This window comes from Anopheles maculipalpis, chromosome 3RL (genome assembly GCF_943734695.1).
Source record: "Anopheles maculipalpis chromosome 3RL, idAnoMacuDA_375_x, whole genome shotgun sequence".
Taxonomy (NCBI): domain Eukaryota; kingdom Metazoa; phylum Arthropoda; class Insecta; order Diptera; family Culicidae; genus Anopheles; species Anopheles maculipalpis.
In genome coordinates, this window is record NC_064872.1 from 76,090,232 (window position 1) to 76,116,695 (window position 26,464).

General features: G+C 42.4%; 8 protein-coding genes across 12 annotated transcripts in view; 4 read left to right on the plus strand and 4 right to left on the minus strand.

Moving 5' to 3' along the window:
- Positions 1-4,739, plus strand: part of LOC126561634 (actin-binding LIM protein 2) — a 74,195-nt gene extending 69,456 nt beyond the window's left edge. For 2 of the 5 annotated variants that reach the window (XM_050217903.1, XM_050217906.1), the window contains 5 exons: positions 82-395; positions 1,609-1,697; positions 4,162-4,228; positions 4,324-4,559; positions 4,626-4,739. In XM_050217903.1, the coding sequence (XP_050073860.1) occupies positions 82-395; positions 1,609-1,697; positions 4,162-4,228; positions 4,324-4,559; positions 4,626-4,739 (820 nt within the window). Of the gene's footprint in view, positions 1-81; positions 396-1,608; positions 1,698-2,609; positions 2,711-4,161; positions 4,229-4,323; positions 4,560-4,625 lie in introns of those variants that run through there. The other 3 variants (XM_050217902.1, XM_050217904.1, XM_050217905.1) reach the window with 2 other exon arrangements.
- Positions 4,740-10,112: 5,373 nt separating this feature from the next.
- LOC126560998 (uncharacterized) lies at positions 10,113-10,811 on the plus strand. Its single transcript, XM_050216948.1, has 3 exons — positions 10,113-10,273; positions 10,342-10,638; positions 10,703-10,811. Exons 1-3 carry the CDS (start codon positions 10,113-10,115, stop codon positions 10,809-10,811), a joined length of 567 nt encoding a protein of 188 aa, XP_050072905.1.
- A 966-nt stretch (positions 10,812-11,777) lies between these two features.
- Positions 11,778-12,561, minus strand: LOC126562861 (proteasome subunit alpha type-7-1). The gene has a single exon (XM_050219454.1). The coding sequence runs from the start codon at positions 12,547-12,549 to the stop codon at positions 11,800-11,802; it is 750 nt and encodes a 249-aa protein (XP_050075411.1). The 5' UTR covers positions 12,550-12,561; the 3' UTR covers positions 11,778-11,799.
- Positions 12,562-12,835: 274 nt separating this feature from the next.
- Positions 12,836-13,396, plus strand: LOC126563196 (MIP18 family protein galla-2). Its single transcript, XM_050219822.1, has 2 exons — positions 12,836-12,953; positions 13,023-13,396. The coding sequence occupies exons 1-2, from the start codon at positions 12,836-12,838 to the stop codon at positions 13,373-13,375; spliced, it is 471 nt and encodes a 156-aa protein (XP_050075779.1). The 3' UTR covers positions 13,376-13,396.
- A 124-nt stretch (positions 13,397-13,520) lies between these two features.
- LOC126560999 (mitochondrial inner membrane protein OXA1L) lies at positions 13,521-15,699 on the minus strand. Its single transcript, XM_050216949.1, has 3 exons — positions 15,625-15,699; positions 13,762-14,821; positions 13,521-13,685 (listed from the first exon to the last, which is right to left on the minus strand). The coding sequence occupies exons 1-3, from the start codon at positions 15,697-15,699 to the stop codon at positions 13,522-13,524; spliced, it is 1,299 nt and encodes a 432-aa protein (XP_050072906.1). The 3' UTR covers position 13,521.
- Positions 15,700-16,157: 458 nt separating this feature from the next.
- On the minus strand, positions 16,158-16,714 carry LOC126563220 (uncharacterized). The gene is made up of 2 exons (XM_050219848.1): positions 16,697-16,714; positions 16,158-16,607 (listed from the first exon to the last, which is right to left on the minus strand). The coding sequence occupies exons 1-2, from the start codon at positions 16,712-16,714 to the stop codon at positions 16,158-16,160; spliced, it is 468 nt and encodes a 155-aa protein (XP_050075805.1).
- A 3,246-nt stretch (positions 16,715-19,960) lies between these two features.
- On the plus strand, positions 19,961-23,547 carry LOC126562632 (UPF0605 protein CG18335-like). Its single transcript, XM_050219188.1, has 6 exons — positions 19,961-20,016; positions 21,615-21,753; positions 21,822-22,106; positions 22,184-22,358; positions 23,175-23,415; positions 23,486-23,547. Exons 1-6 carry the CDS (start codon positions 19,961-19,963, stop codon positions 23,544-23,546), a joined length of 957 nt encoding a protein of 318 aa, XP_050075145.1. The 3' UTR covers position 23,547.
- Positions 23,548-23,775: 228 nt separating this feature from the next.
- LOC126562129 (NADPH:adrenodoxin oxidoreductase, mitochondrial) lies at positions 23,776-25,609 on the minus strand. The gene is made up of 6 exons (XM_050218554.1): positions 25,390-25,609; positions 25,155-25,311; positions 24,877-25,092; positions 24,634-24,805; positions 24,222-24,566; positions 23,776-24,140 (listed from the first exon to the last, which is right to left on the minus strand). Exons 1-6 carry the CDS (start codon positions 25,605-25,607, stop codon positions 23,776-23,778), a joined length of 1,473 nt encoding a protein of 490 aa, XP_050074511.1. The 5' UTR covers positions 25,608-25,609.
- Between the last annotated feature and the right edge of the window lie 855 nt (positions 25,610-26,464).

Genomic DNA, 26,464 nt, shown 5'->3' on the forward strand with positions numbered 1-26,464 from the left:
GCAACGAAGCCGTGACATCTGGCTCGTTTAATGGAAAAGTGTTGCTTTTAATGGTTTATCTATATTTCTCACACTAAACAGACGCCACACGAAGGAGGAAGAAGAGCTGCGCAAACTGAAATCATCCGGCATGGGCACGGTAATACTGAAGGATCTGCAGGAGAAGAAGCGCTACGAGCACTGGAAGCAGGAAAATCTGGATCCACGCAACGCGTCCCGCACACCATCCGCTTCGAAAGAACCAATGAACCGGATGCGCTACGAATCGCCGGTCGGTGCGTCACCTTCGCGTAACCTTGACCACCAGAAACCGTTCTACGAGGACGAGTTCGACCGTTCTACCAGTTACCGTGGATCGGTCGGTCGTGCCATTGGAAACGCGACCAGTTACAACGGTAAGCTTGTGTGTGTGGGGGATATTGTGTGTATCGACCTTATGAGAGTGGTAGCAAACAGTTCAATAACTTCAACTTCTCCCCTATGCAAGTGTGCCATAGGGGCAAGTGAGATACCAAGTATTTATTTAGTAAAAATTCAGTTAAACGACCTAGCGAGTATGCAGAGTTGTTCGTAACTGTGACTATAGTATACCAAATTTCATAAACCTGATCGATGTATTGCGGAAGTTGGCGCAAGTGTGCCATAGGGGCAAGTGAGATACCAAGTATTTATTTAGTAAAAATTCAGTTAAACGACCTAGCGAGTATGCAGAGTTGTTCGTAACTGTGACTATAGTATACCAAATTTCATGAATAATAGTCAATTTTTCTCTCTGTTACCGACTTTTTTCTGCTGATCTACGAAGTTGAGTGTCATCTGAAAATATTTAAACCAGTCTAATTAAGCTCTCAAAACAGCAGGAAACAAAAAAAAAGGATTGACATGACAAAGTAATTCTCAATTACTTTGGTAACCCCTAGAATATAGTAATGAAACACCAGATCTTATATTTCATTTTTACATAATTTTCGATGATTTTATATAGATGGCTGTCTTGCTCCGCCTGGATAACACTCTTACCCCAATAACCAAAAAATAACTATAATTTTAGTCATTCTTAAAGCCATTTTTACTACTAACGTGGCCCACTTGCCTCAATTTCCGCTAAATTCAGTTTTGCAATCATACCAATAGCTACAACATAAATCGATTCTTATGTATGAAAAGTGAGCGATAGATCTTGTTTATAGAACAAATTAACAACTAAGACGATGAACAGAATTGACGCACACACATAGGAGTAAGGAAGAGAAAGAGAGATAATGTATGTGTGTGTGTGTTGGATGTTGCTTTTCTTTCTGTCCCTATATATATTTTTTTCGTCCTCAATGATATTGTTTTTCTTACACACATCCCTCCTGGGATAATGACCACTTTCCTTCTCTTGTAATATGTATTTATTTTCCCACGTGTGTGTCTGCCTCTGTGTATGCGAGTGTTGTTTTGTTGTGTACCTTTTTTTTTAAATTGATTTGGTTTGATTTAAAAACTTTTTCTTTCTTTTTCCCTCCCTCACCTATTCTACATATCCTTTTGCCTTCGTTTTTTCGTAATCCGCACACATACACACCCTTTCTCTTACGCCCGTACGCCATCTCCATCCATTAGCCATCCATTCGTACAGGTCACCTCCGAAGCCGGGATATGGATTCAAAACGTCCACACTGCCACCGTCGCTAAGAAACGGTTACAGCTCCGTAAGTCTCTCGCTATTCCCTCCGTGAATCCTTCCGATACGTGAATGAACGATATGGATGATAATTGTATTGGGTGGTTCGGCGAACTGCATAACACGCGATCCTAACTGTGTAGAACTTATGCTGTAGGCCCGCTTGCTAAACTTCTATCTTAAATTACTACTTTTGTACTACTCGCTTGCCCACTCGTTTTACTATTTTTGTGTGCGTCGGACTCTAATCCTGTCTAACCAAGCATCGTACGTTGTGCGTTAATCCTTAACAGGCCTGTCGGCTACGTCGACCATACCGGTAGATGTATGGGCGCATCGGTTTGTTGGTGTTCTGGTGTACATTAAATGCTAGAAAAGATTTTGGTGGTGGTGCAGAGTGTGCGTATGCGCGTACACCCTGCTTGAAGGGCTTACTGTATTCTGTGTCTAACCGCAACATTCTCATACGATTGTTCTTCTTTTCTCTTTCTCTTTTTCTTCTTTCATCAAATTCACCTCTCTTCCTCATCATAACAAACAAACACACACATCCGTCGTCATCATACGTCGTCGTCACTGTGTATCATCTGTCTTCTGGATGAACGAACTATGAAATTTCCAATTTCGTCCTCGACGCTTGCGTGTGCACGCGGTGGTGATGGTGATATGCTTCTTATGTTGGAATATCCGGGAATGTGTGTGTGCTGGGCGAATCAAAACCTACATATAACAACGTGTCAATCCTGCCACATTGCCGCCCTTTCACTGTGCGTCGCTGCTCCGCTTACCATACCATGTGCCATGCCATTAATGTGTACACTACTAAACCACCCGCACCAACACCTACCACAAACTAACACTACAAAACTTGCCAAAAACTAATCAACATTAACTACTACCAAACCCAACAAAAAACAAAACCAAAATCATACACCGGCAGTGGTGAGTTCCTTACGACAAGTACCTAAACCGGGTTACGGCTTGGCCCCTCGTTCGCATACCTTCAGTTCCGCTACGTCCGGTTCTGCTCACGGTGTTCCTGTAAGCTGGCTTTTACTGTAGCTACGTTTATGTGTGTTTTTGTTCGTTTTTTGTTTATTTATCTCACTTTCTATTTTCACTTAACACACACAAAAACTAATTGTTACACTCTTTTCGTGGACTTCGAAATACTTTTCTTTTATGTTTTTAATTCGTCGAATTTTTCACATTTATTAAAAATAAAATTTAATCAATTGGGCTTGATTTTTATATCGAAAAAATACATGCAGTGACCGCCAATAAAATAAGATTATGATGCGATTGTGAAGCCAATGGAGCAAAAGTTGCAAAAGGTTGAATAGTTTGGGAACATGTTCTTGTCATTGGATGAATCATGTAATTGGTTTTTGGTCGTTCTTTCGATTCTGATTCGAGGAAATGACTAACATACATAAGACCACTAGATAGGACCATCCATCATTTTTAAAATTCAAATAAAAATGCCTTACAATTTTCAATTGTACGATTGGTTCAGTTAGGCTAATTAGCAAATGGAAAAGGGAAATTTTTTTGGGTCGAAAATTTTTCAAACTTAGTACAGATTATTTATTATTACTCATTCATTGATAAACTTTTGAAAATAAACAAGGATGCTATAGATAGTTCAGTTATTAATGATAATACTACCAAAATTTGGTAAAGTTGTACCTAGCAGAAATACCGAAATTAGCTTTTTAAAAAAGGTGGTCTTATATTATTGGCGGTTGCTGTATGCTCTTGGTAAACCATCGGTTTGTTCCATTCTCTTATGCTCTTCTAACTATTCAAAACTGTTTGCTTTTATTTTCATCTTGTTTTCATGCCAAAAAGTTATTCGATCGATTGATCGCAAATTGGGGTTTCTTGTTTTGGTACTGGAAAACATATATTCGTTTATAAAAACCATCTAATTATTTTTGTGTTTTTTTATATGTTTTTGAACGAAAAATTTGCATGTCCATTTTTGTGCAACACTCCACACTTTTCTGGTGTGTTTATGTTTGCGTTTTGATCGTTTTTTTTTACCCTCTAACGTTGCGCTGTCTCTCTGTCATCTGCTAAGAGAAATCTGCTTTATGGGGCCAAGTGTTTTGTTTTCCTGAGTGCATCCTTCTCTGTTCTACACTACTACGTAGCGTCACACGACTGTGTCGTAGCCGATGCGTCTTGCGCTTATTACTTGCACAATTTTGTATAATTTTGTTTTTCTTTCTATTTTCAACCACTGCTGGAATTGCTTTTTACTGATCGATCGACTAATTAGACGCACTAACACATATTTGCCTGGCTTTTGCATCACCTAGATAGGAGTGTGTATGTTATTTAAATTAATCTTTTAAACTGTACAGTTTCAGCTTGTGCATGTGAATGTCATTTTTGTGTATTTATTTGTTTCCTTTCTGTAAAATGGGAAAAAACTGTCTCATTGGTTTGAATTATGCTAACACACGCTTCGTTACAATCCATTGCAGGACTTCTCATTCAGCGGACTCGGAGACAAGACCCACAGTACGGAGTTTAGCTGCGGCAAAAGTGACAGTAAGTTTCTGGAATTGGCGCCTGCGTCTGTAAAAAAAAAAAACATCGAGTGTCCCATACTATCGCTAACCATATGCCGGCTGGTTACGTTTCAGTTTCCGGCGATTCCATAACCGAGGGCGATCGTCGTGCGCTGGGTGCAGAAATTCCTGCCTCCAGCACGTACTCCGGTGCACTTTCCTATCACTACCCGCAGCAACCGACACGTCGCAGCTTGCCCAACATGGCCCACTCGATGCTGGTGCACGAACCGGCCAAAATTTATCCCTACCATCTGCTACTAATCACCAACTACCGATTGCCGTCGGATGTCGATCGATGTAATCTAGAGGTAGGTAGTAGGGGTGGCGGGCGCTGCACGATCAACTTTTTTTTATATCCCTGTCTGTTTTTGCAGCGTCACCTATCGGATGTTGAGTTCGAAGCGATTCTACAATGTACGCGGCCCGAATTTTACCGTATGCCCCAGTGGAAGCGCAATGACATGAAACGACGTGCGCGTCTGTTTTAAATCGGCAGCAACAACAACACACACATACACGCAACACTGCGTAAACGTGCGTAGAACGACTTTCCCCCTTTATTTTGTTGGTGAAATATCCTTCCTTGCCGGCGCGAAAAGCGGAAGAAGATTCCGCCCGAAACCAAAATCCGGTGTGCTAGTTCGCTATACTGTACCCAGCCGTCTATTATTGTTTGTTTTGTTTTTGTTTGTTTCCACTCGTTTAATAATGTAGACTGGTGCACTTCGCAAGGACGCGTTCACGGTCGCGTTTATACTATTATAATTATTATTATTAATATTATTATTATTATCTTTATTGACGACATAATGATGCGCTTTAGCTACTGTTTCAGTGCGTTACGGGGATGTATTGCCGTAGGTAATAGCGTCCCCTTTTCTTCCTTAAGCAGGCTGCTCCCGTATATCTTGCGAATAGGGACATTTCACTGTAGCTTGACGATTACTACTGAAAAACTTTATCCTTTTTTTTTGTTTAATATTTTTGTTATTTATAATTTAAAACCGGATAATTCAAGTAACATATTTAAACCACAATTTGAGTGACAGATACGGTGTGTGTGTTTATGCGAAATGCATAAATGAATTTCACAATTTTGCCCAACGGAGTAAGGGGGGAGCAATAAAAGATGATCATTCGCTTCGCAGCTTCGAATTGGCCTAGATCGTCGAAATGGAAATTAAAGCTATATGTGCGAGAGGCGTGTGGTTTATCGTAACTGTGGCTGGATTCTAATGCATTTATGTTAGGCTAGCGCCGCCAGGCATGGGGCAAAACTAAATCGACCCGACACTTCGTTACTTCGATTAAATGAGCAAAAAAACACACACAGACACGATACGTCGCATAACACGAACTTGAGCAAACAGAAAAAGAAAAACAAAACAAAAAACAGCTAGCCTTAATTGCAACTAATTGTAGTTTTAAAAAGAAAAATAGACACGTGAACTATTATGTGGGTACAACTAGAAAACAGAAACTAAAAGCAAAGAGGGAGGGTGGTATATGGGTGCGAGGGGGAAGAAAAACAAAACCGGAACGGCGCGTTATAAAGCTAGAGATATTTATGAGTTTTATTTATACGAACGATTATTAATAGCATAACAAAACACACCTATAGAAGAAACATAATTAAGCGACAAAGCAAACGGACAACCAGTACAGAGGATATACACACACACAAACACAGTACGAAGTGTCGTATAAATTATGCAGAACAAACAAAAATGAAAATGAACGTGTGTGTGTGTGAACAATTTTTGGTAATCATCATTATTCAGCGGATTGCACCGGAACAAAAAAGCAAACCACTGCACTGCCCACATTTTGCTTCGGTTTGCTTTGAACTGCTACTACATGTGTAAGCTGCTGTCGGATGCTTTCGTGTGCAAGTGTTTCGAAATGAAAATAACAAGAAAAAAAACGAACAAGATTCATGTGCATGCCGTGAGGGGACACTTGGAAAGGTGGTGTGTATAAGGACATCCCATTCAGTAGCAAACATTGAGAGAAAGAAATGTATTAGAAATTGATTCATGCCATCACCTTTTGTCATGATATTGTGGACCTCTCCACTAAGCAAAAGCATGTTACGAACGGGAACGGTAATCGTTTTAAGCAAGCAAACAAAAAATGAAATAATTTTTACAATCGAATAACGCGCGCGCGCGCTCACCACGGCACGACGAGGGCGTAAATTGTTTCCCCAATTTGTAGTGCAAAGCTGGAAGCCAACCCTTAAGCATCACATCTTGAAACAATGCTGCATCCAAAGCGAGGAAGAAATGCGTTACAAAAAAACAAAAAATACAAATCAAATCCGCTAGCATTCTGCAAATAAAAATATATTACCCTTAATACGTGAAAGGCAAGCCCCAAAGGGAAAGAGAATCCGTTTTCGTGAATGATCATCAATAACGAAAGAAATGGGAGCGCATCCGCTTTCTCGCCAATATTTACACACTCGACGCTGGTGAGCATAACGAAAGTCAACTTTTAAAAAGAACGTGAAACCTGAATAGAAACCTGGATCGAAACTATTTTTATATCCCTTCAACGTCGATGAGGGTAGTGAAAGTATGTGAAAATGAGTTACAAAATGGTAAAACGGTATGTTTCTCAGCCAATTTAACGAACTTAATTGTTTAACTTTTTCATATATGAACCGCAAGTAAATAAAAAATTCTCCAAATTTAAATAATATAAAGAGAAAAACAGAAGAAGCAAGAGGCTTGAATGCAAAACGGAAATCGAATAACTGGAAGAGAAGAAAAAAAAACGTTTCAATGCATTCGACGGCATGCAATAGTTTAACGATTCATCGCTGTGTGTGCATATACTAACTGTATGTAAGAATGTGATGCTGCTCCTATTGCTACTACTGCTAGCTGTTTTACCTGTCGGATGAGGAGATTACCAATCTCCCAGCCAGCTTCACTTACGATACCAAGTGGTGCCAGCTTCACTTACGATACCACGATAAAGTATAAAGGGAGCAGGAACAAGTTAAAAGTGAAATCGCAATACAAGCAGGTGAAAAATTGTATCCTGGTGTCGTGAAAAAGGAATAAAATGCGAAGTCAAATAGAGCTATTTATTGGGCAACACAACACGTTCAACTACGTGCATGTGGAAGCTGTTTGTGAAATATGTGAAAGAAATGAAAATACACGTTTTACTGTGAAGAATTTTTAAGAGATTCGGACATCCTCATAACGTGTATTGACTGCCGTCAGAATATCAGCACCGCCAAACAGCTCAGCGAGCTCGTAGTTCATTCTCCTTCGCCACACGCCCTGCTCGCACACACCGCCAATGTTAGTCTTTAGTCTTTATCCGCCGCTTGAAAATGGCGAGTGAATTGCCGTCCTCCGTCAGCATAGTGGAAGAATCGTACCCGTAGAGGACTACCGGACGTATGGTAAATCAGTGCATTTCGTGTGTTGTTGGAATCTTCTGGAACATAGGAGTGTGTAGAGTCCGTAGTAGGCACGATTCCCTTGAACAATGCGCCTTCGGATTTCACTACTTACGTTGTTGTTCGAAGTTACGATCGTACTAAATCCAGTTAATACGGGTTTAACGGGGTTGGTAAAATGAAATGCTAGTCATCAGTGGCAGCATTTCATTTTCAATCAATGACTCAATTTCCAATAAACCTTCTTTGCTTTGTAGGGCGGACGAACTTGATCGATGACAAAACATACTGTCAGCAATCTCTCGTACAACGTCCACTAACCATTCAGGGCCAGCAGCTGTTTGTTCGGTGCAGGTAGCATGTGTAGCATAGAATGTGTTAAACAATCTTCACGCGGCCCAGTGACACGGTCATGCAACTTGAAGGGCTCGTTTTTTTAAAGGGACTACTTCTTCTTAGCCACTTCAAGGACCTTCAGATTCTGTCTGTTTACTTCAGTAACATTTTCGATGGAGTTGATGGAGGCGCCTGGTACCGGGTCAATGATACCAAAGGGGCGATTGTTAATGAAATATGCAAACTTTTGCAAAATTGTTCCCTTTGCCTCTACGATCTATTCAGATCATTTTACATGCAACCCCTTTTCAAAGCTTCGCTTAAAAGCCTATACCATTGAAAGGACAATTCCGTTGAAATCACCCGCACCATTATCATGCAACTATGCTGTGAGCTTTCGCGCCCTTCATTAGTGTTAGTTCTAAAAATAGCTTTGCATGATACATCGCTTAAGTCACATCCTCAAGCGCACCATCTGGTCGCTGACTCAATGTCGGCCAGCGATTGGAAAATCAAGCAATTACGTATGGTCCGTGTCACCGTGACAGTTCGCTGTCGTCGGGATTGGGATCGATTTGACCAACCAAGCATATATCCAGCAAAATCTGTAATAGCAACAGACAGCAACAGAAAAAAAGGTGCTAAATGATGGCGATCGCATTGAAGGCGATCGCGTCTCACGAAGTATAAATTACTATGCTTTGTTTCGGAGGGAACATCAGTTTCAGCAAAGCAGAGACATAGTGCGGACGGAATTTTGGATCGCACCGTTGCACGTGGCAGTTTTGGTGATTTAAGTGTGGAAAAAATATATAAAATACCCCAAAAAAAGAGGATTTAAAATGAAAAGTAAACTAAAGGTAAGAGTAATTTGATCCAGGTTAATGAATTGCTTAATTAATGGTATACTTTCCCATTGCAGATTTCACAAGCGGTAATTTTCCTGGTGCTATTGCTATGCAGCTCACTACTAGCAGTGGAAAGTGCACCAACAACGTTCGAGAACAGGCAGCTTCTCGATACCAACTTGCACGTGCTTCCGTTGGAGCAAAGTTCCACAGTAGGTGCTTCATTAGGCTCCATCGAATCGACCGACACATCGTCGAATGTCTCGCACAGTCGAAGCAAACGTGCCCTCATCTTCCGTCCGCTGTTCGTATACCGGCAGCAGCAGATCAAGAAGCAACGTGTCCGGTGAAATGTCCGGCACAGTGTTTTTTCTATTCCTGAAGCCTTCCGTGTGTTGTGATAAATGTTAGTAAATTAAGGCAAAAATAAAATCGTACGATATCTATTTATAATAGGTGGATGAGTTTTGCGTGTGTGCGTGTGTCCCCTGTGTCTTACGATGATGTGCGAAAAATATGGAATTCTGAACTCGTTTGATAATTAGAAGCAAGGTTCCGAATTTTGCACCCTTAAGATAAAATGGTTCCGTTCCTTTGGGGAATCGTAGCAGAGGGTTGCTTGTTTGAATTGCTATAAAAATAGTCGCCCCAACGGCCGATGTGGACCACACTCCCTAGCAATATGCTGCGAATTAGAACGCACCTTATGTCGGCACATGTTCTTCAAGTTCATCCGGGATTTTTCAGGTCACCGCGAGAGTGTGAAACGCTCGGAAGGTAAGGGAAAGGTTCACACATTCGCTTTCTCTGAGCGTATCTCATCACCATTATCTGTGCTTTAAGAAGTGGGAAAATTGCTCATAAGCATGCACTTACAAACATCCTTTACAACATTGTTGTTGATTCATGTATCTCACACGCCCCAAATTCCTAAACTGCATTCTGTGCTTTAGAGCTTAACGGCATCGAGCATTCTAGCACAACAAAATAGTCTAGCAAGCAGTGTTTTTGCGTACGTTCATCATTTAGCACCCCCTTCTTGCGCCTCCTTCACCTCCGAAGTGGAAGAAGAAGGCGATCATTTCCTGCTCCGGAAGGTGCTAATGCATTCCACCAACATCTGTACCTTCGGCCAGAAGTAGTAGGTCCCCTCATACCAGCTTCACCGGGAACCGGGTGTGGTGAGAGTGGATGAACGGGGCCAAAAAAGAAAGATCAAAAGTAGGTGCAATTGGACCATTTCAGGGACAGTTGAGAATATGGCTTCTGGGCGGAAACATCGTCGTCGTGGTGTGGTGGGATCACTTGCGTTTGCTGTGCTGTACTATTGGGCTACTTTCCGATGGATCGGCAGTGTCGGGGCAACCCCATTCTTTTATCCAACCTCACAGTATTATTACGGTTCGGATTCTCGGATACGGTGCGTGCGTTCAAATAGTTCCTATATCAGTGAAATAATACATTTAATTTATCCGTAATACCCAACAGACCAACCGCAAATGGCTACAGTACCTATCAACAACCAAATACTGCAAATATTCCGTCCGCTGCGGAATCACAAAATGTAGCCTATTACACCGGAAATCCAAACTATTACGGTGTGCCCGGGTATGAGGATCATCGATCCGCTTCGAGTTCTAGAAATGGTTGGAGAGATCCTTACCTTGGATGGAAGTGGAATAACTATTACAATCGTTACTACTATAATGGTTACCCGAGCAGTGCTGATGGTGGTTTGAATGGTTGGAAGAATCGTAACGATGGTTCTACATACTATTACAACAGGTATGTATAAGAATCCCCTCAGATCTTAGAAATAATATTATTAATTTGTCATTTCATTTTTTAGACGACAAGATGCCGTTCAACCACCTCTAGAAACGACAATCCCAGCAACAACAACAACCACACAACGACCAAGAAAGAAAAAGCTGTTTGTACCAAATGTGTGGGGTTGAGTGAAGCTTTTTGCTGCGTGCGTGTTTGCAAAGTATCCCGAATTACAAACGCATTTATAGATACCCGACTGATCAGGAAGATATGTTTGAATAATTTTAAGAGGAAATAAAGCATTTTGTTTTGTACTTTTTTTAAAAAGAAAGCAGTAACTGTGGTTATCCTGAACTGAGAAATAGTATATTACTAAATGATGATTGGACCTAGGTATTGGGAAAAAATTAAGCGACGAACTTCAGATGCGTCTCCGTGGGTTGTTCGAACTCGTAAACTCATTTCCGAGACATCGAAGGTAGATTTCTACACAACGCAGATGTTAACGGGACAATGTTTTTCCAATGAAAAAGAGAAAATCGCAAATCCCGGAACATCCAACGCTGTTACACATGGTTTCTGAGTATAGTACATGATCGTATAGTTTTACTTTCTGATGCGTTCTGAGCGAAGCTGATCCAGCTGAGCGAGACTGGTCCATATTCTCTGATGTAGTCTGTACCATTCATCTGTACTCTGTTGAAGGAAGCTCAATTGCTGGAGTCTCATTAGATCAAGCCGCTTTTGGTAATGATAATTAAGCTCATAATTTAGACACAACTTGTAATAGTAGCAAGTAAAAATCCCGCAGTGTGCAGGGGATGGTGCATCCTGATACTGAGATCTTGTGAAAGATTTTCATTAGGATAAAAATAGATTTTAGCGACTCATCTCATATATGCATCATCCTAGGCATATGCAGACTAACAAAAGTACATAGGACGCAATCTACAAACACATTTCGGAATCCCTCACTCAACTCTGCGTTAGTCAAAGAATCCAACCAAGTCATCCATATTCCATCATCATCATCAGCAAGTGTATTCAGTGATTACAATGCAATATTTTATATCAACCACCACAAACAGACTTGATCCTCGTAAAGTCCTTCGCGAAATTATACGCTAAAAAACATGACAGTGCAGTTTGAAAATACCGCGATACCGCGAGGATAAATCACTTCTTCGCCTTCTTCTTTTCCGCCTCTTCCTCCTTCGCTAGCTCGATCTTTTTCACGTACTCTTCAATCGTTTGCGCGTCCAGCATCTTCATCGGTTCGTCACGCCGCATCACTGCTACCTCGAGGCTCTTCTGTCCCGACTGCACCACCTCGAGCAGTGCCCGTATGGCTAGCGTGATCGTACCCTCCTCCGTACTGACGGCGGCCGGCGAATAGTGCTCCTCGAGAAACTCGCGTACCGTCTTTGCCGAACGGCCCGTTGCATTCGCTTTCCACTCGCAGTACACACCGGACGGTTCGGTTTTGTAGAGATGCGGCACACCGTCATAGTCGAAGCCACCGATCAGGCAGGAAATGCCGAACGGGCGACGTCCGTTGCTTTGCGTGTGTTTCTGCTTCAGCTCGGCAATGTACCGGGTGATGTACTCTAGCGTAACGGGATCCTCCTCCGAGAGTTTGTGAGACTGGCACTGTACCTGGGCGCGATTGATCAGCACACGGGCATCGGCTGTTAGGCCTGCGAACGCCATCACGACGTGATGATCGAGCAGACAGATCTTCCGGACGGTACGCTCTTCCTGCAGCTTTGCGACCGATTTCTTTTCCACGCCAAGCACCACAACATCCTTACCGCGCACACCAATTGCAGTCGATCCCTTGCGGACCGCTTCCTGTGCGTACTCCACCTGGAGCAAGTGGCCGTCGGGCGAGAAGACGGTAATAGCACGATCGTATCGGGACGACATGTTCAAACACTATCGAAAGGTATTGTTATTATATACGCTAACAAAACGGGGCAGAATGCTGTATCAAAACACGGTAAACCTTGCTTGATGAAGAACGTACAATGAATTGCGGATTTGATTACCACAGACGGTTTGCGTCGAGTTGTGCCGTTTGACAGCCGGCATAGCTGTCAGTGGTGACAGCTGGATGCGAAAGCAAAACATCAACCGGGTTTGAACCGGTTCGCTGAAATCGGACAGCTACAGCGCAGTAAATTTTGTTTTGGTGTTGCAGACCGCTTTGATCATGGCGGAATTGGAAAATATCAATCCAAATGTGTACAAAAAGTGTGAAGATCGAAAGCTTACGAAGGACGATGAGGACGAGGATGTGGTGGATCCGTTCGATGAGCGAGAGATTTTCGGTACGCAGCGATGCGAATGTGCCGAATAGGAGCACCATTTTTCTAGCGCCTTCGTTGTTTGTTTCACAGATCTGATCCGCAACATAAACGATCCGGAACATCCGCTTACACTCGAGGAACTTCACGTCCTGGAGCAAAGTCTTATTACCGTGGATAACGAAAAAAACAGCGTCAGCATCCTATTCACACCAACGATCCCACACTGTAGCATGGCAACGCTGATCGGATTATCGATTCGCGTGAAGCTGCTGCGCGCATTGCCGCCTCGATTTAAAGTGTCGGTAGAAATTAATCCGGGCACACATGCATCCGAGCACTCCGTGAATAAGCAGCTGACCGATAAAGAGCGCGTGGCGGCCGCACTGGAAAACACTCATCTGATGGAAGTAATTAATCAGTGTATCGGAACGCCTTTGAAATAAATCGAAGCTCACAGTAGGGGATACCGTCGTCTACGGGCTCGATTTTATTACGGCTACTGTTGAAGGTTTGGTTTTACACTACTGGTGTAGTGGTAGCAGTTGTAGTGTTGGAGCCGACCGGGTGGCCGATCGTGCGAGAATTTGCATTACCGTTTCTTTGCATTTACTGCATTGGATGTGCCCGGTCGTGGTGCAGTGGGATCGTATTTGTACGTCTTCACCAACGGTCCTTTGCCAGCCTTTTGGAAGCGAATCTCATCAACGCGGGCACGCTCTTCCAGCTCTTTACTGATTTTCATGTTCGTCCAGGCTGCAAAACAGAATCGCAGGTAAGTTAGAATCCATGCTTTCATTTCTTCAAGTTATATCACACAATATTCCCTTACATTCCTTGATGCCCTCGGTAAATCCTTTCTTCTTAATTGGGAGCGTTTCCGGCTTGTGTGTTACGATACGATCGATTTTGAAAAAATCGCGCACTTTCGGTATCCGCAAAAAGCCGACTTGAACCAGGGAGAAGAAATTACTGCACGCCCAGTAGCACAAGATCGCTCCCGGGAAGTTGATGGTAAACGGAAAGATGAACAGCGGTAAAGCGCGAAGTATGTACTTGGCCGTCTGCATATTTGCTGCCGACATGCGTGCACTGTCCGTACCGAGTTCGATGGTAGCCAAGAGGGTAAGACTGGTGATGATCGGGAGTGCGTAAAATTGGTCGCAAATCGTTAAATCCGTAAACCAAAACAGTCCACCGTCGCGCATAGATTCAACCGGCGTATTAGCCATTTCGCGCAGACCCATGAAGAAGGAGATGAAAATAGGTGCTTGGGCCAGTGGTACCAGCATGTTTTTCAATGGGTTTAGCTTTTTCTCCTTCATGAACAGAACCATCTCCTGGCCGTAACGTGCCGAATCGATAGCATTTCCTGCTTGGCGGGCTTCGGTCATTTTCATCTGTAGCACCTGGAGCTGCGGCATGTAATTGTTCATTTTAGCCGCATTGCGCTGTGATGCAATAACGAGCGGGAACAGCAACGTTCGTACGACTACCGTTCCGATGGCAATACAACCCCACCACGGTAGATCAAGTCCGATGTGCAGAAATTCCATACAGTTTTGCACAATACCGACCGGTGTCCAACCGCCCAAACCGAGGGAAGCAAACGCTGGTTCAGCGCCGGCTACGATATCAGCAATTTCTGGTCCTCCAGCTTGCGGAATCGTCGGCGGTTCCGGGATGATGTTCAGCAGGTCCGTTTTATCTCCATCTCCTGTGCTGAGGTTTCTCACCAACACTGCCGCCGTAATCGGTTTGATGGCGGAGAATCTCGTACCTAACAGCGTAGAAGGTTTAATAACTGTCCCATGTAAACCATTTCCAGATGCAATGCTGTAATTTCGTGATCGCGACTGGTAGCATGATGATGGGTTTGATGTTATTGCTTCCTGAAGCAATGCAAAAAAAAAAAACAATTCGCTTGTATCAATAGTTCAAATGCCCGGTGTATTGAGGGATATGCATGCTTACCTGCACACAGACAACTCTTCTGTTTAGGGCATTTTTAGACACAAGTCTACACGCTCTGGATAGCATGATTGCTGTGTTGTTCGTAGTAAATTTTACACAATACTTTCAGTAAAAATGCCCCAACAAAGTTATGGAATTCAACGGGTGCAGAAAGAAATCACGCAACAAAACACAGTGCATGGAACAGCTGTCAAATGATTGTGTTGACATTTTTTCAATACCACAGTTCATTCAGCGACGGAAAAGAGAACCGTTTCATCGCTGAACAGTGGTCGGTGTAATTGTGAAAAGATAATTTAAATTTCAAATTTACATACTTAAATTATATAATTTTGTGACCATTTTGCTTTTCTGTGCTAGTAAAACTAATTCAAACACTCTATCCAAACAAATTATGTATATTGTTTTGTTTTGCTACAATTTATTATATATTTAGTGTTGAGAGTAAGCCTCTCAACACTAAATATATCGTCTTCGTTTCGCTTCGCTTTCCAGGGCTTCGTTTTCCAGGAGGCCTCCTATACCAAGGGTCGTTGTTAATTCCTTCCTATCCTTCGAGAACTTATCGTTGAAGTATTTTTTTGGTTTCAAAGGACCTTGTCTTACTAAGAGTTCTTGCAGTCGAAGGATTTTCGTAGTCCATCCACGATGCACAATCTTGAGAGATCCTGGCATGCCATCGTTGGTTTATTGAACCTGATTTTATTCGAAGTCAGCATACGACAGCAGGCGACGGTCCGAACATCCGAGTATAAGAGGCATCATCTTCCAGGAAGCCAACTAAGCAAGGCCTCATCCTCCAGGAAGCATATTAACCTAATAATTAATTTGTCTTGATCTGATTTTTCAAGAGACCTCATTTATCACGAGATGGGAACTACAACTCAGATTCATTCTCGCCACCGGCCACCCAAAATTTAGATCCACCAAAATATGTAAATGTGAATGTGAATAACTGATTGACGCACGTGGTAAATTTCTAAATATATAGACGTTTCGCTATTTTCAACTCAAAGGTAAGGTTGAATTGCCTAATTGGCATACAAAATCGCAACAACACCGAACAGTATTGAAAATTGTTTACATAATATTTTATTGAAAAAATAAATTACAACTGCAGAACATTATCCACTTCACAAATAAATAGCAAACACGATCATCTCATCTGCACGGTTTGAGAAGCGCATGATAATGAGATTCTCGTTAGTCATGATTTTCGCATACGGTCAAATTACAGCCATTCTTTTTTGTTTACTACCATCGCTGGTACGGATACTGCTGGGCATAGTATCGAACAGGCTTTCTGGAGGTAGGGTGGTGCGACTGTTGCTGGCAAGCAGCACAGGCCGCCGATTGTTGCTGTTGATTCTGCTGCTGCCACTGCTGTTGCTGCTGTTGTTCGCGCATAGCTTTTAGTTTTTGCTTCTTAATCTCCTGCTGTCGATAAACGAACAATGGCCGGAAGATGATGGCTCGTTTCGTACGTGATGGTTGATGCTGTGGATTTTCGTGTGCCTTAGTGTGTCCACTTGGCACTAATCGTTCGGCTTCAATCGATTGTTTTACCGTGGTAGGAGGTGGAAGATATGTGGCTGGTAAAGGAGCTACATTTCCTTGGTGTGTTGATGTGTCCTTTTTAAGTTGATTTGGTGCACTGTGAACTTCACTAAGTACTGCAGCAAAAGCACAAACCAAAAGTGTTATCTGTAGCGATGGAAAAGAATTACACATCAGTAAATTGAGCACAAAACGATCGATGCTTAACATACAAAGCAATCAAACGAACAACTCACTTTAATTTTTGGAACCATTTTGCTCGAAATCACGAAATGCGGTCAATTGATTTTCGCAACACAACACGTTATGCCTTCTTCCTGGACGATCGAAACAACGACTAACACGGTACTGCCGGTCTGATCTTGTATTTATTTGATCTCGACCGATCTTTCGATTCACACCTTCGCCTTCACTGTGGGCCTATGTGATCCACTGTGGGTAGTATGTGATTCATTCCCTTATGCCCATATTTGTCACCCGAATGTGTTCGTCGGGAATCTTGGAATCCAGCAGTAACTTCCAGGTTGATCATCTTCGGTGTTTCGTTTAATCTAAGATTACTCATCAAAGTTATGGTTCGAGCTGAAGAAACAATTGAAGTGTATTGAGTAACGCATTGCGGGAATGCTTTAACTAATTAGCACATCATGACGCTTTAGTAAATGGTCTGGCTTACTCAGAATGACGAGCAAGACACAATAACGGGCATTTGTACTAATTTTAGGACATCCATTCAACGGTATGTTGCGTTGCATGGCAGGCAAGATGGAAAAGGTCCACATAGACAGACAGGTAATTATTTTCTCACGATTTGAAACATGTCGATCGATCGATCGTTGTTAGGGGGCTTGTTTTATTTGAGGATTGAATTATTATTGTATGACTTCATGACGTCTGTTATCTTTATTCGTTATCTACGTTTTGTTTGCTACAGTATGGTACAATGTACCAAACATAAGCTATGTAACTGTAGTACGAAAACGACCTTGAAGATGAATACTCATCCTTTAGTAAAGCCAGATGCAACATTTTGAGACATTACATTTTAAACTAAAAACAAGATACATTTTAATTACACAAACATTCTGAAGGACATCAAGGTCTTTCAATTTTATTGCAGTTGACTGGCAACTTTTGCTATCGTTGAAATAAATATTTGTACGTTTTCCCATTTCATAAGGCCATCGTCTTTGTCGTCAAAACTCTCTGAAAATATTGTCGGTTAATTCTAAGTGATGTCGTAAATATAATTTTCGCCAGTGCCGTTTTTCGATCCGGTGGCCGGTGGCGGCAACATCGGTCTTTACACTGCAGGACCGGGGTTCAAATCTCATACTGACCATTCCACCCTAGACGAGACAGACTATTTAACGTGGTGGTGTCTGCCACTTTTAAATACATACAAGAGCTTTACTAGCCGTGATCTGACCTCCCTAGTTGATCTTCACAGAGTGAACTATGTTGCAGCAGTTGAATTGATTAAACCTGGTAATCAAGAAACTCCCTGCAAAATTCAACCTCTACTATCGGAAATATACTTCGTTGATAGAACGGCCAAAGTTTTATTAGTTTCCCAAATTTGGAGCCTTAATCAACATGCTGTAAAAACACATAAGCCAATAGCAACTCTTTAGATGAATCAAACAATTCTTAACATTATATCATCCATCGATCTGTAATTATTTATTGCGTTAATGGAGACACGACATAGAATACCGCCAAGCCTGTACTTTGTGGATCAGATTTCATACCTCGCGGATGCATGCCAGCTGGGCATTAAAACTCCCAAAGGAAAACAGAGCAGTAGCAAATAAAAAAAACCACCATGCCGTTTATTTACAATGAGCCAATTGATTAAGGGACGAGAGTACATGGTGGTAGATCGATAAATCACGACAATTCTCTCTTGAGTTTTCTGCCCTGCGTCAGTAGGACGTAGGAGTTCGAGCAGTTGCAGAATGATTGACAATTTATGAACTGGCGCGTCCTTCCACTGCAGTTTTGTACGGTACCAGGTTTTCCTCAGCCTTGTGGTCAGGTCGAGGTAAGAGACGTGACATCGTCAGCTGATGGATGATTTGTGTGTTTCGTTCGTTCGCGAGAAAGAGAGACATCGAAAACTGTTTCATTTTCAAAGAGCTCAGTTTATTAAGACGCTTGTCATTCTAAGGACTAGCATATAGTCTTTTTTGGTGCATAGAGCGAAGAAGATTAGATTAGATTTAGCAAGATTAGATTAGATGGCTTTGTTGCAGATATTGAGCTAGACAAATTGCCGTTTAATTTAAGTGCCAGATCCTTAACAGAGTTTTCAACAGAAGTCTGAATCCATCAGGACCGTAGAAAGTAGCATACCAAAAAACGAAAACCGTTCGATCGCTTCCACAACACATAAAGCGGATGATTTTATTAGACATCGTGGTGCGTTCGTGTCATTTGCAATGCAAACCGGTTGGCCCAATGTTGCGAACTTTTCTTTTCGGTTGATTGTGGTGGAACTCCCCCAAAGAGGACTACCTTCGGCAACGAACGGTGGTACTTGAAGTGAGCTTTTCCATGCTAAACAAGTCGTTACGTTCAAACAGTCGGAAACAGCCGGCAGCATTCATGTGCTCCATGAGCATTTGAACACTCCCAGAGGCCACCCTTCACGTGGATTATTGTGGTACGCGGCGAAGGTAGGGACCGTTGAGGTTGAGTACACTGGCTGTTGGTACCTCCTAGCCAAAGAAACAACAACAAAAAAGCTCGCCACGTGAAGCAATCGAACTTTTCATAGCCTACCATGTCCAACAGTTGTGCGCTAGGATTCGTCCGGAATTGCTGCTTTTTTGGTAGCTCAATTCACCCGTGTTACTCGAACAGGTCGCAGCAAGCGTCGTCGACTCGAGTACCGTAGCAAAGGGGAACGATCTCGTTGGGCCCAGTGCAATATTAGTTCAAATCTGATCAGTTAGTGGTGCAGTTGTGCTACATACTCTCTGGTGTCGCTTTTCGAAACATAAATCGCTAGTTCCAGTACCCAGCTGTAGGGGGAATAAATTTTCTTTTGTTGAATTACGTTTAGACTGAAGTGTTTTTCTTTTCGTTTTTTTTCGTAATTTCTGCTCTGCGAACCGTTCCATCGTGTTTCCGTGTTTGTTTTAGCAGGCGAGAACTTCATTTAAAGTCATTTCCGACGCGCCAAGACACGCGTGCAAAGCGTGCCGGAAGCGTGCCTCGAAACGGGTTAGTTGTGAATACCTGTGTTGCACCTAGCAAAACAACAAATATCTATAAAAGGACGTTGAATGGCGACCCAATTATGATGAAGAGTGTTAATTGCCTTCGTATAGGGAATTGCATTTTTGCAGTGTCGGAAATGAAATGAAGCAGTATCCAGAGGTGCATGACTATTATCGTTTTCTGTTTTTATTTCATATTTTTAGGGTGAATTTAACACGAAATTAGGTTGTTCGTTGGAATAGTTGGAAATCGTAAATAATTAAAATATTGCAAGAATGTCGCTGCCAAATATAGGGCGTGTTTCAACACCTCAGCCACATTTCATGCCCGGGTGAGTATTTAATGAGTAAGTCAAGCATACCAAAAGAAGCCGGAAAAGGCAGAATGACTTCAGAACGGTGAAGTTCTATAATTTCTCTTGGCTTAACGGCTCGCGCCGACGATCGAATGGCTTCCTGGACTCGCAAATACCATGTAGTTGGATTGTCAGTCCACATTCCGAGGGAACGGATGGGATTTGATCTCCGGTCCAGGCCGCCAGACCCTGATCAAGTTGTATAATAACTCAGATGGATAGTTTGATACATCTGGACATTTGTTTTGTACCTTTTCGCTATGAATTACAAATATTGGAACTATGCCTTAGAATATTTTTAAGTAGAAATGGACTCTGGTTCAAAATAACGTAGAATCATTCAAAAAGCTTTGGGCTACAGTAATGGCATTTTTGAAACAACTTAATTTTTAAACTATTTTATTTCTTATTGAAAAGACTTCACCTGAAATTATCCTCTTTATCCTTATCAGAATCCAGATCTGACTTCAATGTTATTGTTTCTATTAACAAATTCTGTAAGTCCTCGAAAATATTCTATGATAAATTAAAGAACTTAGTCCTCAGAATGAGGAGAAAGTAATTAAAGTGCTATATAAAAAAGGATCCCTTATTAACATACCTGATGGTCTATAAATGGTACTTCAGTCAGTGAGTGATATTTGATGGATTTATCTTTTCAGCCGGAAAGGTGTCTCATAAACATCCCCCTTCACTATGTGTTCGTGTCTGTGTTAGCATGTCACCGTGACATTGTTCGTTTCCTACCTCAGCAGCAGGCAGGTGTTAACCGATTCCGTTCTGTAGCATTTTTGTGCCAAGTTCATCGTAAAGAACGTGTTGTTTATTTCTTTTCCTCTTCATCGCTTTCAACCAGCCCACCCCATACAGGACTGGTTTTTCCCACGCTCTGGGCATGTCGCTATAGTGTGCCATTTTCATGCCACCGTCGGCTATAACTGACACGCTATGCGTCAATGAACAAAAAAAAAAAAACCCACTGGAACCGGTTTTGGGGGACGACAGACATAGCTAGTTTGTGGTTGATTTCATATTTATTGAACCGCAGTTCTGTTTCTAAAAGCCATTCTATTTTCTTTTGTTTCTTTAACACCTTCGTAGTTGGGTGCAAATTACTGTTTGGCAATAAATTGTTTGCGGTTTGGGTGATGCCCGTTTCACCTTGAACCTGTGCGAATTGGCTCAGCTGTGTTCAATGAGACGCTCTGATAATCAATAATGCTAGGGAGTGAATTTATGAGTTAAGGATCGTACTAAATATGCTATGTTTGATATGCAGACAAACCGAATGCATCTGTATTTATGGATTGTATTTTATGGCCGCAATTATTGTCCTTAAATAATCAAGATATTGAGCTGAGCAGATATTTTTAGTTGGTAAATATAAAAGAAAATCTCCTTTTAGTTTGCACTACCAGGCGTCTCCATTAAATGTAACCAGGCGTCTCCATCAAATCTGTTTAACAAATTAAACATTTCGAAGACGGAGTTGAGAATGTAGTGTTTAAAGCTAAAAGCCTCAATAAAAATGTGAATTTTTTTCTAACAATTACCGTTTTGTTTTTAAATTACAGCTACACAGGCTACTGTCCACAGTATATGTATCGCATCGGTAATACGTACTCATCGCTCACCCATCGACTGCTGATTGATCCGACGGTAGCCCACTCGGAAAAGCTGATCCTTTCCGATCGTACAAACGATGAGTATTCCGTAAGCACGTATCATGGTTGCCGACATTGCTGAGATTAAATTACACCTCCATAATTTAATCGCTTCAGCTTGAACGACAACCCGTAGCTACCCAGCTAGATGATGACGATCGTCGACGAGAGGACGATGATCAGCGGGATACGATCTATCACCACACACCGATGCCCGGTTACGAGGGATACATACCGCGAACAAAGGATAAATTCGGCAAACGGTATGCGGTCACCACGACGGAAGGATTGTCCGAGTTTGAGCGTGACTGTCAGCGTACCAGGGCACAGTTGAAACGGTTGCGCCATCGCGTTGCACAACCAATTTCAACCATTTCCAAAGGAAGTCTTGGCGAACGAATGGTACGTTGGGCAAGGTTCTGTAGATCGTCTTTGCTCCTGTACCATGCATATAGTTGACCTTTTTTTTGTCCTTGCAGCTACGATTGAATGATTATGAGATACCTCTCAGATTGGTACGTCCCGATGCGCTCAGCGTGGTTAAGGAGGTTCCAATGGAAAATTTACCACCGTTGCCGGGTTTGCCGTACTTTTCCCGTGATACACCACCGATGGCCCTACCGAACGATCATCCGGAAAAGTGGATTAAATTAGGTAATGCTACCAGCGGTACATAGCTAACCATAAATCGTGCCTATGGGCTGGATTATTTGAGAGGCAACTTTCTTCCTAGCTTATAACAAATGGATGTGTATGCGTTGAGTTGAATGGTACAAAGTTAACATTTTTTATTCTTCAAATATGGTTGAATATTTGTTTTAGGTGAATAATAAATAGCAGTCTTTTTAATTTTGAATAGGTTCTGAATGTACGCCATGAAGAAACAGGATTTTTGAAAGAACTGCTTAGCATTATTATATTTAGTCGGCGGCGGTGCCCTTGATACACCCCCCCAGAAGGATTGGGAATCAAGGTGAACCACTATATTACACAAAGTTACTCAGTTCTCCGCTCGAATGATGCTTATTTTGCGGATGCATTCTTTTTTCTGCATAGAGTTTCTCATGATTGACGTCTTCTCGGTTTCACTTTTAATCAGCTTTGACGCGCCGGCCCGGATTAGCATTGGCCTAGTTTAGCGCTGTTCCGCTGCGTTTTGTTGTGCAGAAAAGGAAACTCTCAATATGCAGGCTCAATGTTTCCTGGAAGTTTGATCGATACAAATGACAGTTATGTTGTTTTCGGGCGGAAAACCCGAGGTTTAAGGGGTGCCTTTTTTGCAAGTGATGGCATTTTAAATCTACATTTGTTATCGTATACATCGGACGCACTTACGGTTGTGCTCTGGTCGAGACGTTCTGAAAGTACAGGCAAACGGAGGATGTCTTACGCTACGAGTGTGTGAAGCAATTAAAACTTTTCATCTGTGTATGTTTTCTCACGTATTTTATCTTCTTTATCTTCCCCCAGGATACACTGGCCACAAACCCTTCCTCTGGCCAAGGTTCGGTGAATCGAACGTACCGCTAACGTCGAAAGCGCTCTGTGATTTTACCAACAGCTACAACCATCGGCGAAGCACCGACTGGGAACCAATAACGCTGGCTGGTGCCGGAACGTCCCAACCGTCCGCAAGGGTGAACGAAATCTATCACAAAACGATTGGCCTTCTGCCAAACTATCAGGGGCACGTGCCTGGTGCTATGTTTAGGTAGGTGGATGCCTTTCCCACCAAGGCCAAGGGTGTTCTAATGAGCGTACTTTAATTTCGATTTCACCAGGTTTGGAAAAACCTTCGGCAACGATAGCAAGGACGCAAAAAAGTATCTAAAGCGGTGTTGAAGCAAAACAGCACAAAAGGTAAAACGAATTCTGGTGATACGTTTTATACGTGAAAGAAAACAAAATCAACCAACGAACCGTGCCGTAATGATGATTCTATTTGTTAAACTTTACCGATTGAACAATCCACTCCCAAGGACAGGAAACAAGTAATTAAAAATGAGGGGGAAAACATGACGACAGGTACGAGTAATAACAGTAACTTTGCATTTGAATTCTGCAAGAACTCTTAATCGCTTGCATTAGATGCAATCTGAAGCATAGTCTTGATGCAGGTAAGCTTTTCCCGTGGTTTTCCTTTCGCTGCACCAAGCTTAACTTCCTCCGTATCGATGGCTTTCCATCCGTTCCAGCTAACGTACTTTCGATCGGAAAGATCCAGTCCGGGCAGGGACGTTTTTAGCCGCATCGCGTTGCTTTTAAAATCGCGACATACTAAATCGGCCACCCCGAATGAATTGTTCATCGTCGTGAGAATCACACCGGTTGGCCCGGTTGCAAGCCACCCGGACGCGTACAGACCCGATTCGTACTTGTCCTCTATATCGTCGATGGTTTGGTCGCTTCCGGTGAGATTTCGTTTCAAAACACGACCTGTAAGTGGAGGAGGATTTAAAAGTGAAAATGTGAGCATTTTTTATTGGTTTATTTGATGTAAAATTATTTACAAATCACCTCCAGCATTGAGAACGCAACCTTTCCGCTCATCGAAGTTGATATGATTGTCCACACTGATGGCACGGTACCCGATGCTACGGCACACCAGATCCGTCGCTATCGTTTCCCGCTGATCGGTTGCAATGGCTCGACCGTCCGCAAGTTTATTGACAACGTACTCTACCGCTTCAACCTTGCCTGTGCTGCCGGCAATGAAATTTACCGGCGAACGGAAGAAGATCGGTTGAAAGCACCGTCCATTTGGAGGGTTTTTAGTTTCGATTTGTTCTGCTAAACTTTTCACCATTAGTTCAGTTATGCGTTTCCTTGGGCGAGGTAGATTTGGTATGCTTTCTTCTACATCTGTAGGATGAAAACAGAAACACGATTAGATATAATTATTTTCTATTCAAATTTTTCTTTTACTTACGATCGAAATCATCGGTTCTCCATCGCGTCGCACAGTTGGATAATTTTAACATCTCCCGCAGCTCCTTGATAGTGAACGCCGCCTGCAATGGGCCCCGTCGTCCAACGAGATGGACAGTTTCGATGCGACTTCTAGACAGTGCTTCCAGGGCATACTCAGTAATATCGGTTTTCTGTGGAAAATGATAATTTTGATAGCAAAACAGATTTTTGTTGTTGCATACGACAGTTACCAGCAACTTACTTTCAACTCGTCTACACTGGACAGTACTATGCGTGCTACGTCAACGGCCACATTTCCCTGCCCTAGCATGGTTAAAGATTTACCGCTCAGGTCAGGATTTAGATTCTCGAAACCGGGCAACCCATTGTACCAGGCAACGAACTCTCGTGCCGAGAGCACGTTCTGAAGCGTTTCGTTCGGAATGTTTAACGTATTGTCCTGCTCTGCACCATAGGTCTAAAGAGAAGCAGGATTGCGATTATTTTCAACGAATTGGATTTTTTTTCGAGCATACTTACAAGCAGCACAGCATGATACCGTTCGCGCAGCTCTTCAAGTGTGAAATCTTTTCCCAAGCTTAAATTGCCTAGAAATCGTACGCGCGGATTCTCGGCCGTTTTGGTGAATGTGTTGATAACATTTTTTACCTCTGGATGGTCGGGTGCTACACCAAATCTGTAATAATACAAGAAACAGTATACGAATAGCCTCGAAATTCAAGAACATTGGTTTACTTTCGATTTTGTTTGTTACCTCACCAAACCAAACGGAACAGGTAGCTTCTCGACGATATCAATATCCGAATTATCCAGATGTTTCAGTATGTACTGGGCAGTATAGAAACCAGCCGGACCTGCACCAACGATACAGATTCGGGGGCGCACCGTTGAGCTTACATTTCTACAAGCACACCACCTGAGAGCGGCAACAACTTTCACCACATTCGTTTTGGGAAATAGTTTACGAAACATTCCTCCGTGACGATACTTTCTAACGTGATGGCGGTGTGATTTTTGCACCACACTTTTTCACTTTTTCAGCAAACCCGATAATGTAACGCAGTCATTGGCAAAACCCGTGCTTTTCTGCTATATTCAACTCTTATCAGATAAAATATGCGTAGCGTAAAAAATATCATAAATATCGTGACGAAAGTTTGTGTGGCGAGTACGTGTTTGTTTACGTACGAATCTGCCAAAAGGCACACACCGTTGACATGGGAATTGAGGGAAAGAGAAAGAATGCGAGCTACGGTGAACGAGCAAGTATAAACATAGTGGGAAAATATTTAAAATTCTATTTAATTTGGCGGTTTACTATAATTGCTTTTATTTTATGTCGTTCGTTGGAAGCAACGGTGCATTGTTTTGCGAAATGGTAAATTTCGCCAACCAGGTCAGGTTTCGGTGCAATGAAACTTGAAACGACATCGATGAATCTGCATGTCCCGATGCTTGATGCTCCAGAATAGCTTTAATGAGTAGCGCATTTTCGTCCAACAGGTCCTGGATCTGCTTCGAACCGGTCGGAGATGCGTATTCAGATTGGCTCATTGTATTATCATCAATATAGGTTTCTTGGAAGAACTGTTGCTGAGGGATGAGATGAAAGAGGTGGAACATGCTATCAATAGAAAAAGAGGTCGCAAGAACATCCGAATAGCTGTGCCTTTTTACCTGTTGGCCTTTTATGGGTTTGTTTAATCAAACTTTGAAAACCTGCTAGTACCAGCGGAGAAAATTCAATGTGTCCTCTTGATGGTGGCAAAATTTGTTCCGCCAGAACTTCGAGGCGCGCGTTCTACACGAATCTTGGGTTTCGCGGTCGC

Coding starts and splice junctions, on each gene's coding strand:
- LOC126562632 (XM_050219188.1), top strand. CDS start 19,961: ATGTCGCTGCCAAATATAGGGCGTGTTTCAACACCTCAGCCACATTTC. Junction 22,359..23,174: donor GGAAAAGTGGATTAAATTAG/GTAATGCTACCA, acceptor ATCTTCCCCCAG/GATACACTGGCCACAAACCC. Junction 23,416..23,485: donor GTGCCTGGTGCTATGTTTAG/GTAGGTGGATGC, acceptor CGATTTCACCAG/GTTTGGAAAAACCTTCGGCA.
- LOC126562129 (XM_050218554.1), bottom strand. CDS start 25,607: ATGTTTCGTAAACTATTTCCCAAAACGAATGTGGTGAAAGTTGTTGCC. Junction 24,806..24,876: donor CCAGTGTAGACGAGTTGAAA/GTAAGTTGCTGG, acceptor CATTTTCCACAG/AAAACCGATATTACTGAGTA. Junction 24,567..24,633: donor GAGAACCGATGATTTCGATC/GTAAGTAAAAGA, acceptor TTCATCCTACAG/ATGTAGAAGAAAGCATACCA.
- LOC126560999 (XM_050216949.1), bottom strand. CDS start 15,699: ATGAGGCCTTGCTTAGTTGGCTTCCTGGAAGATGATGCCTCTTATACT. Junction 14,822..15,624: donor TCGGACCGTCGCCTGCTGTC/GTATGCTGACTT, acceptor GCATTGCTTCAG/GAAGCAATAACATCAAACCC. Junction 13,686..13,761: donor TACCGAGGGCATCAAGGAAT/GTAAGGGAATAT, acceptor TCTGTTTTGCAG/CCTGGACGAACATGAAAATC.
- LOC126560998 (XM_050216948.1), top strand. CDS start 10,113: ATGGCTTCTGGGCGGAAACATCGTCGTCGTGGTGTGGTGGGATCACTT. Junction 10,274..10,341: donor GGTTCGGATTCTCGGATACG/GTGCGTGCGTTC, acceptor AATACCCAACAG/ACCAACCGCAAATGGCTACA. Junction 10,639..10,702: donor TCTACATACTATTACAACAG/GTATGTATAAGA, acceptor TTCATTTTTTAG/ACGACAAGATGCCGTTCAAC.
- LOC126563196 (XM_050219822.1), top strand. CDS start 12,836: ATGGCGGAATTGGAAAATATCAATCCAAATGTGTACAAAAAGTGTGAA. Junction 12,954..13,022: donor CGATGAGCGAGAGATTTTCG/GTACGCAGCGAT, acceptor TTTGTTTCACAG/ATCTGATCCGCAACATAAAC.
- LOC126562861 (XM_050219454.1), bottom strand. CDS start 12,549: ATGTCGTCCCGATACGATCGTGCTATTACCGTCTTCTCGCCCGACGGC.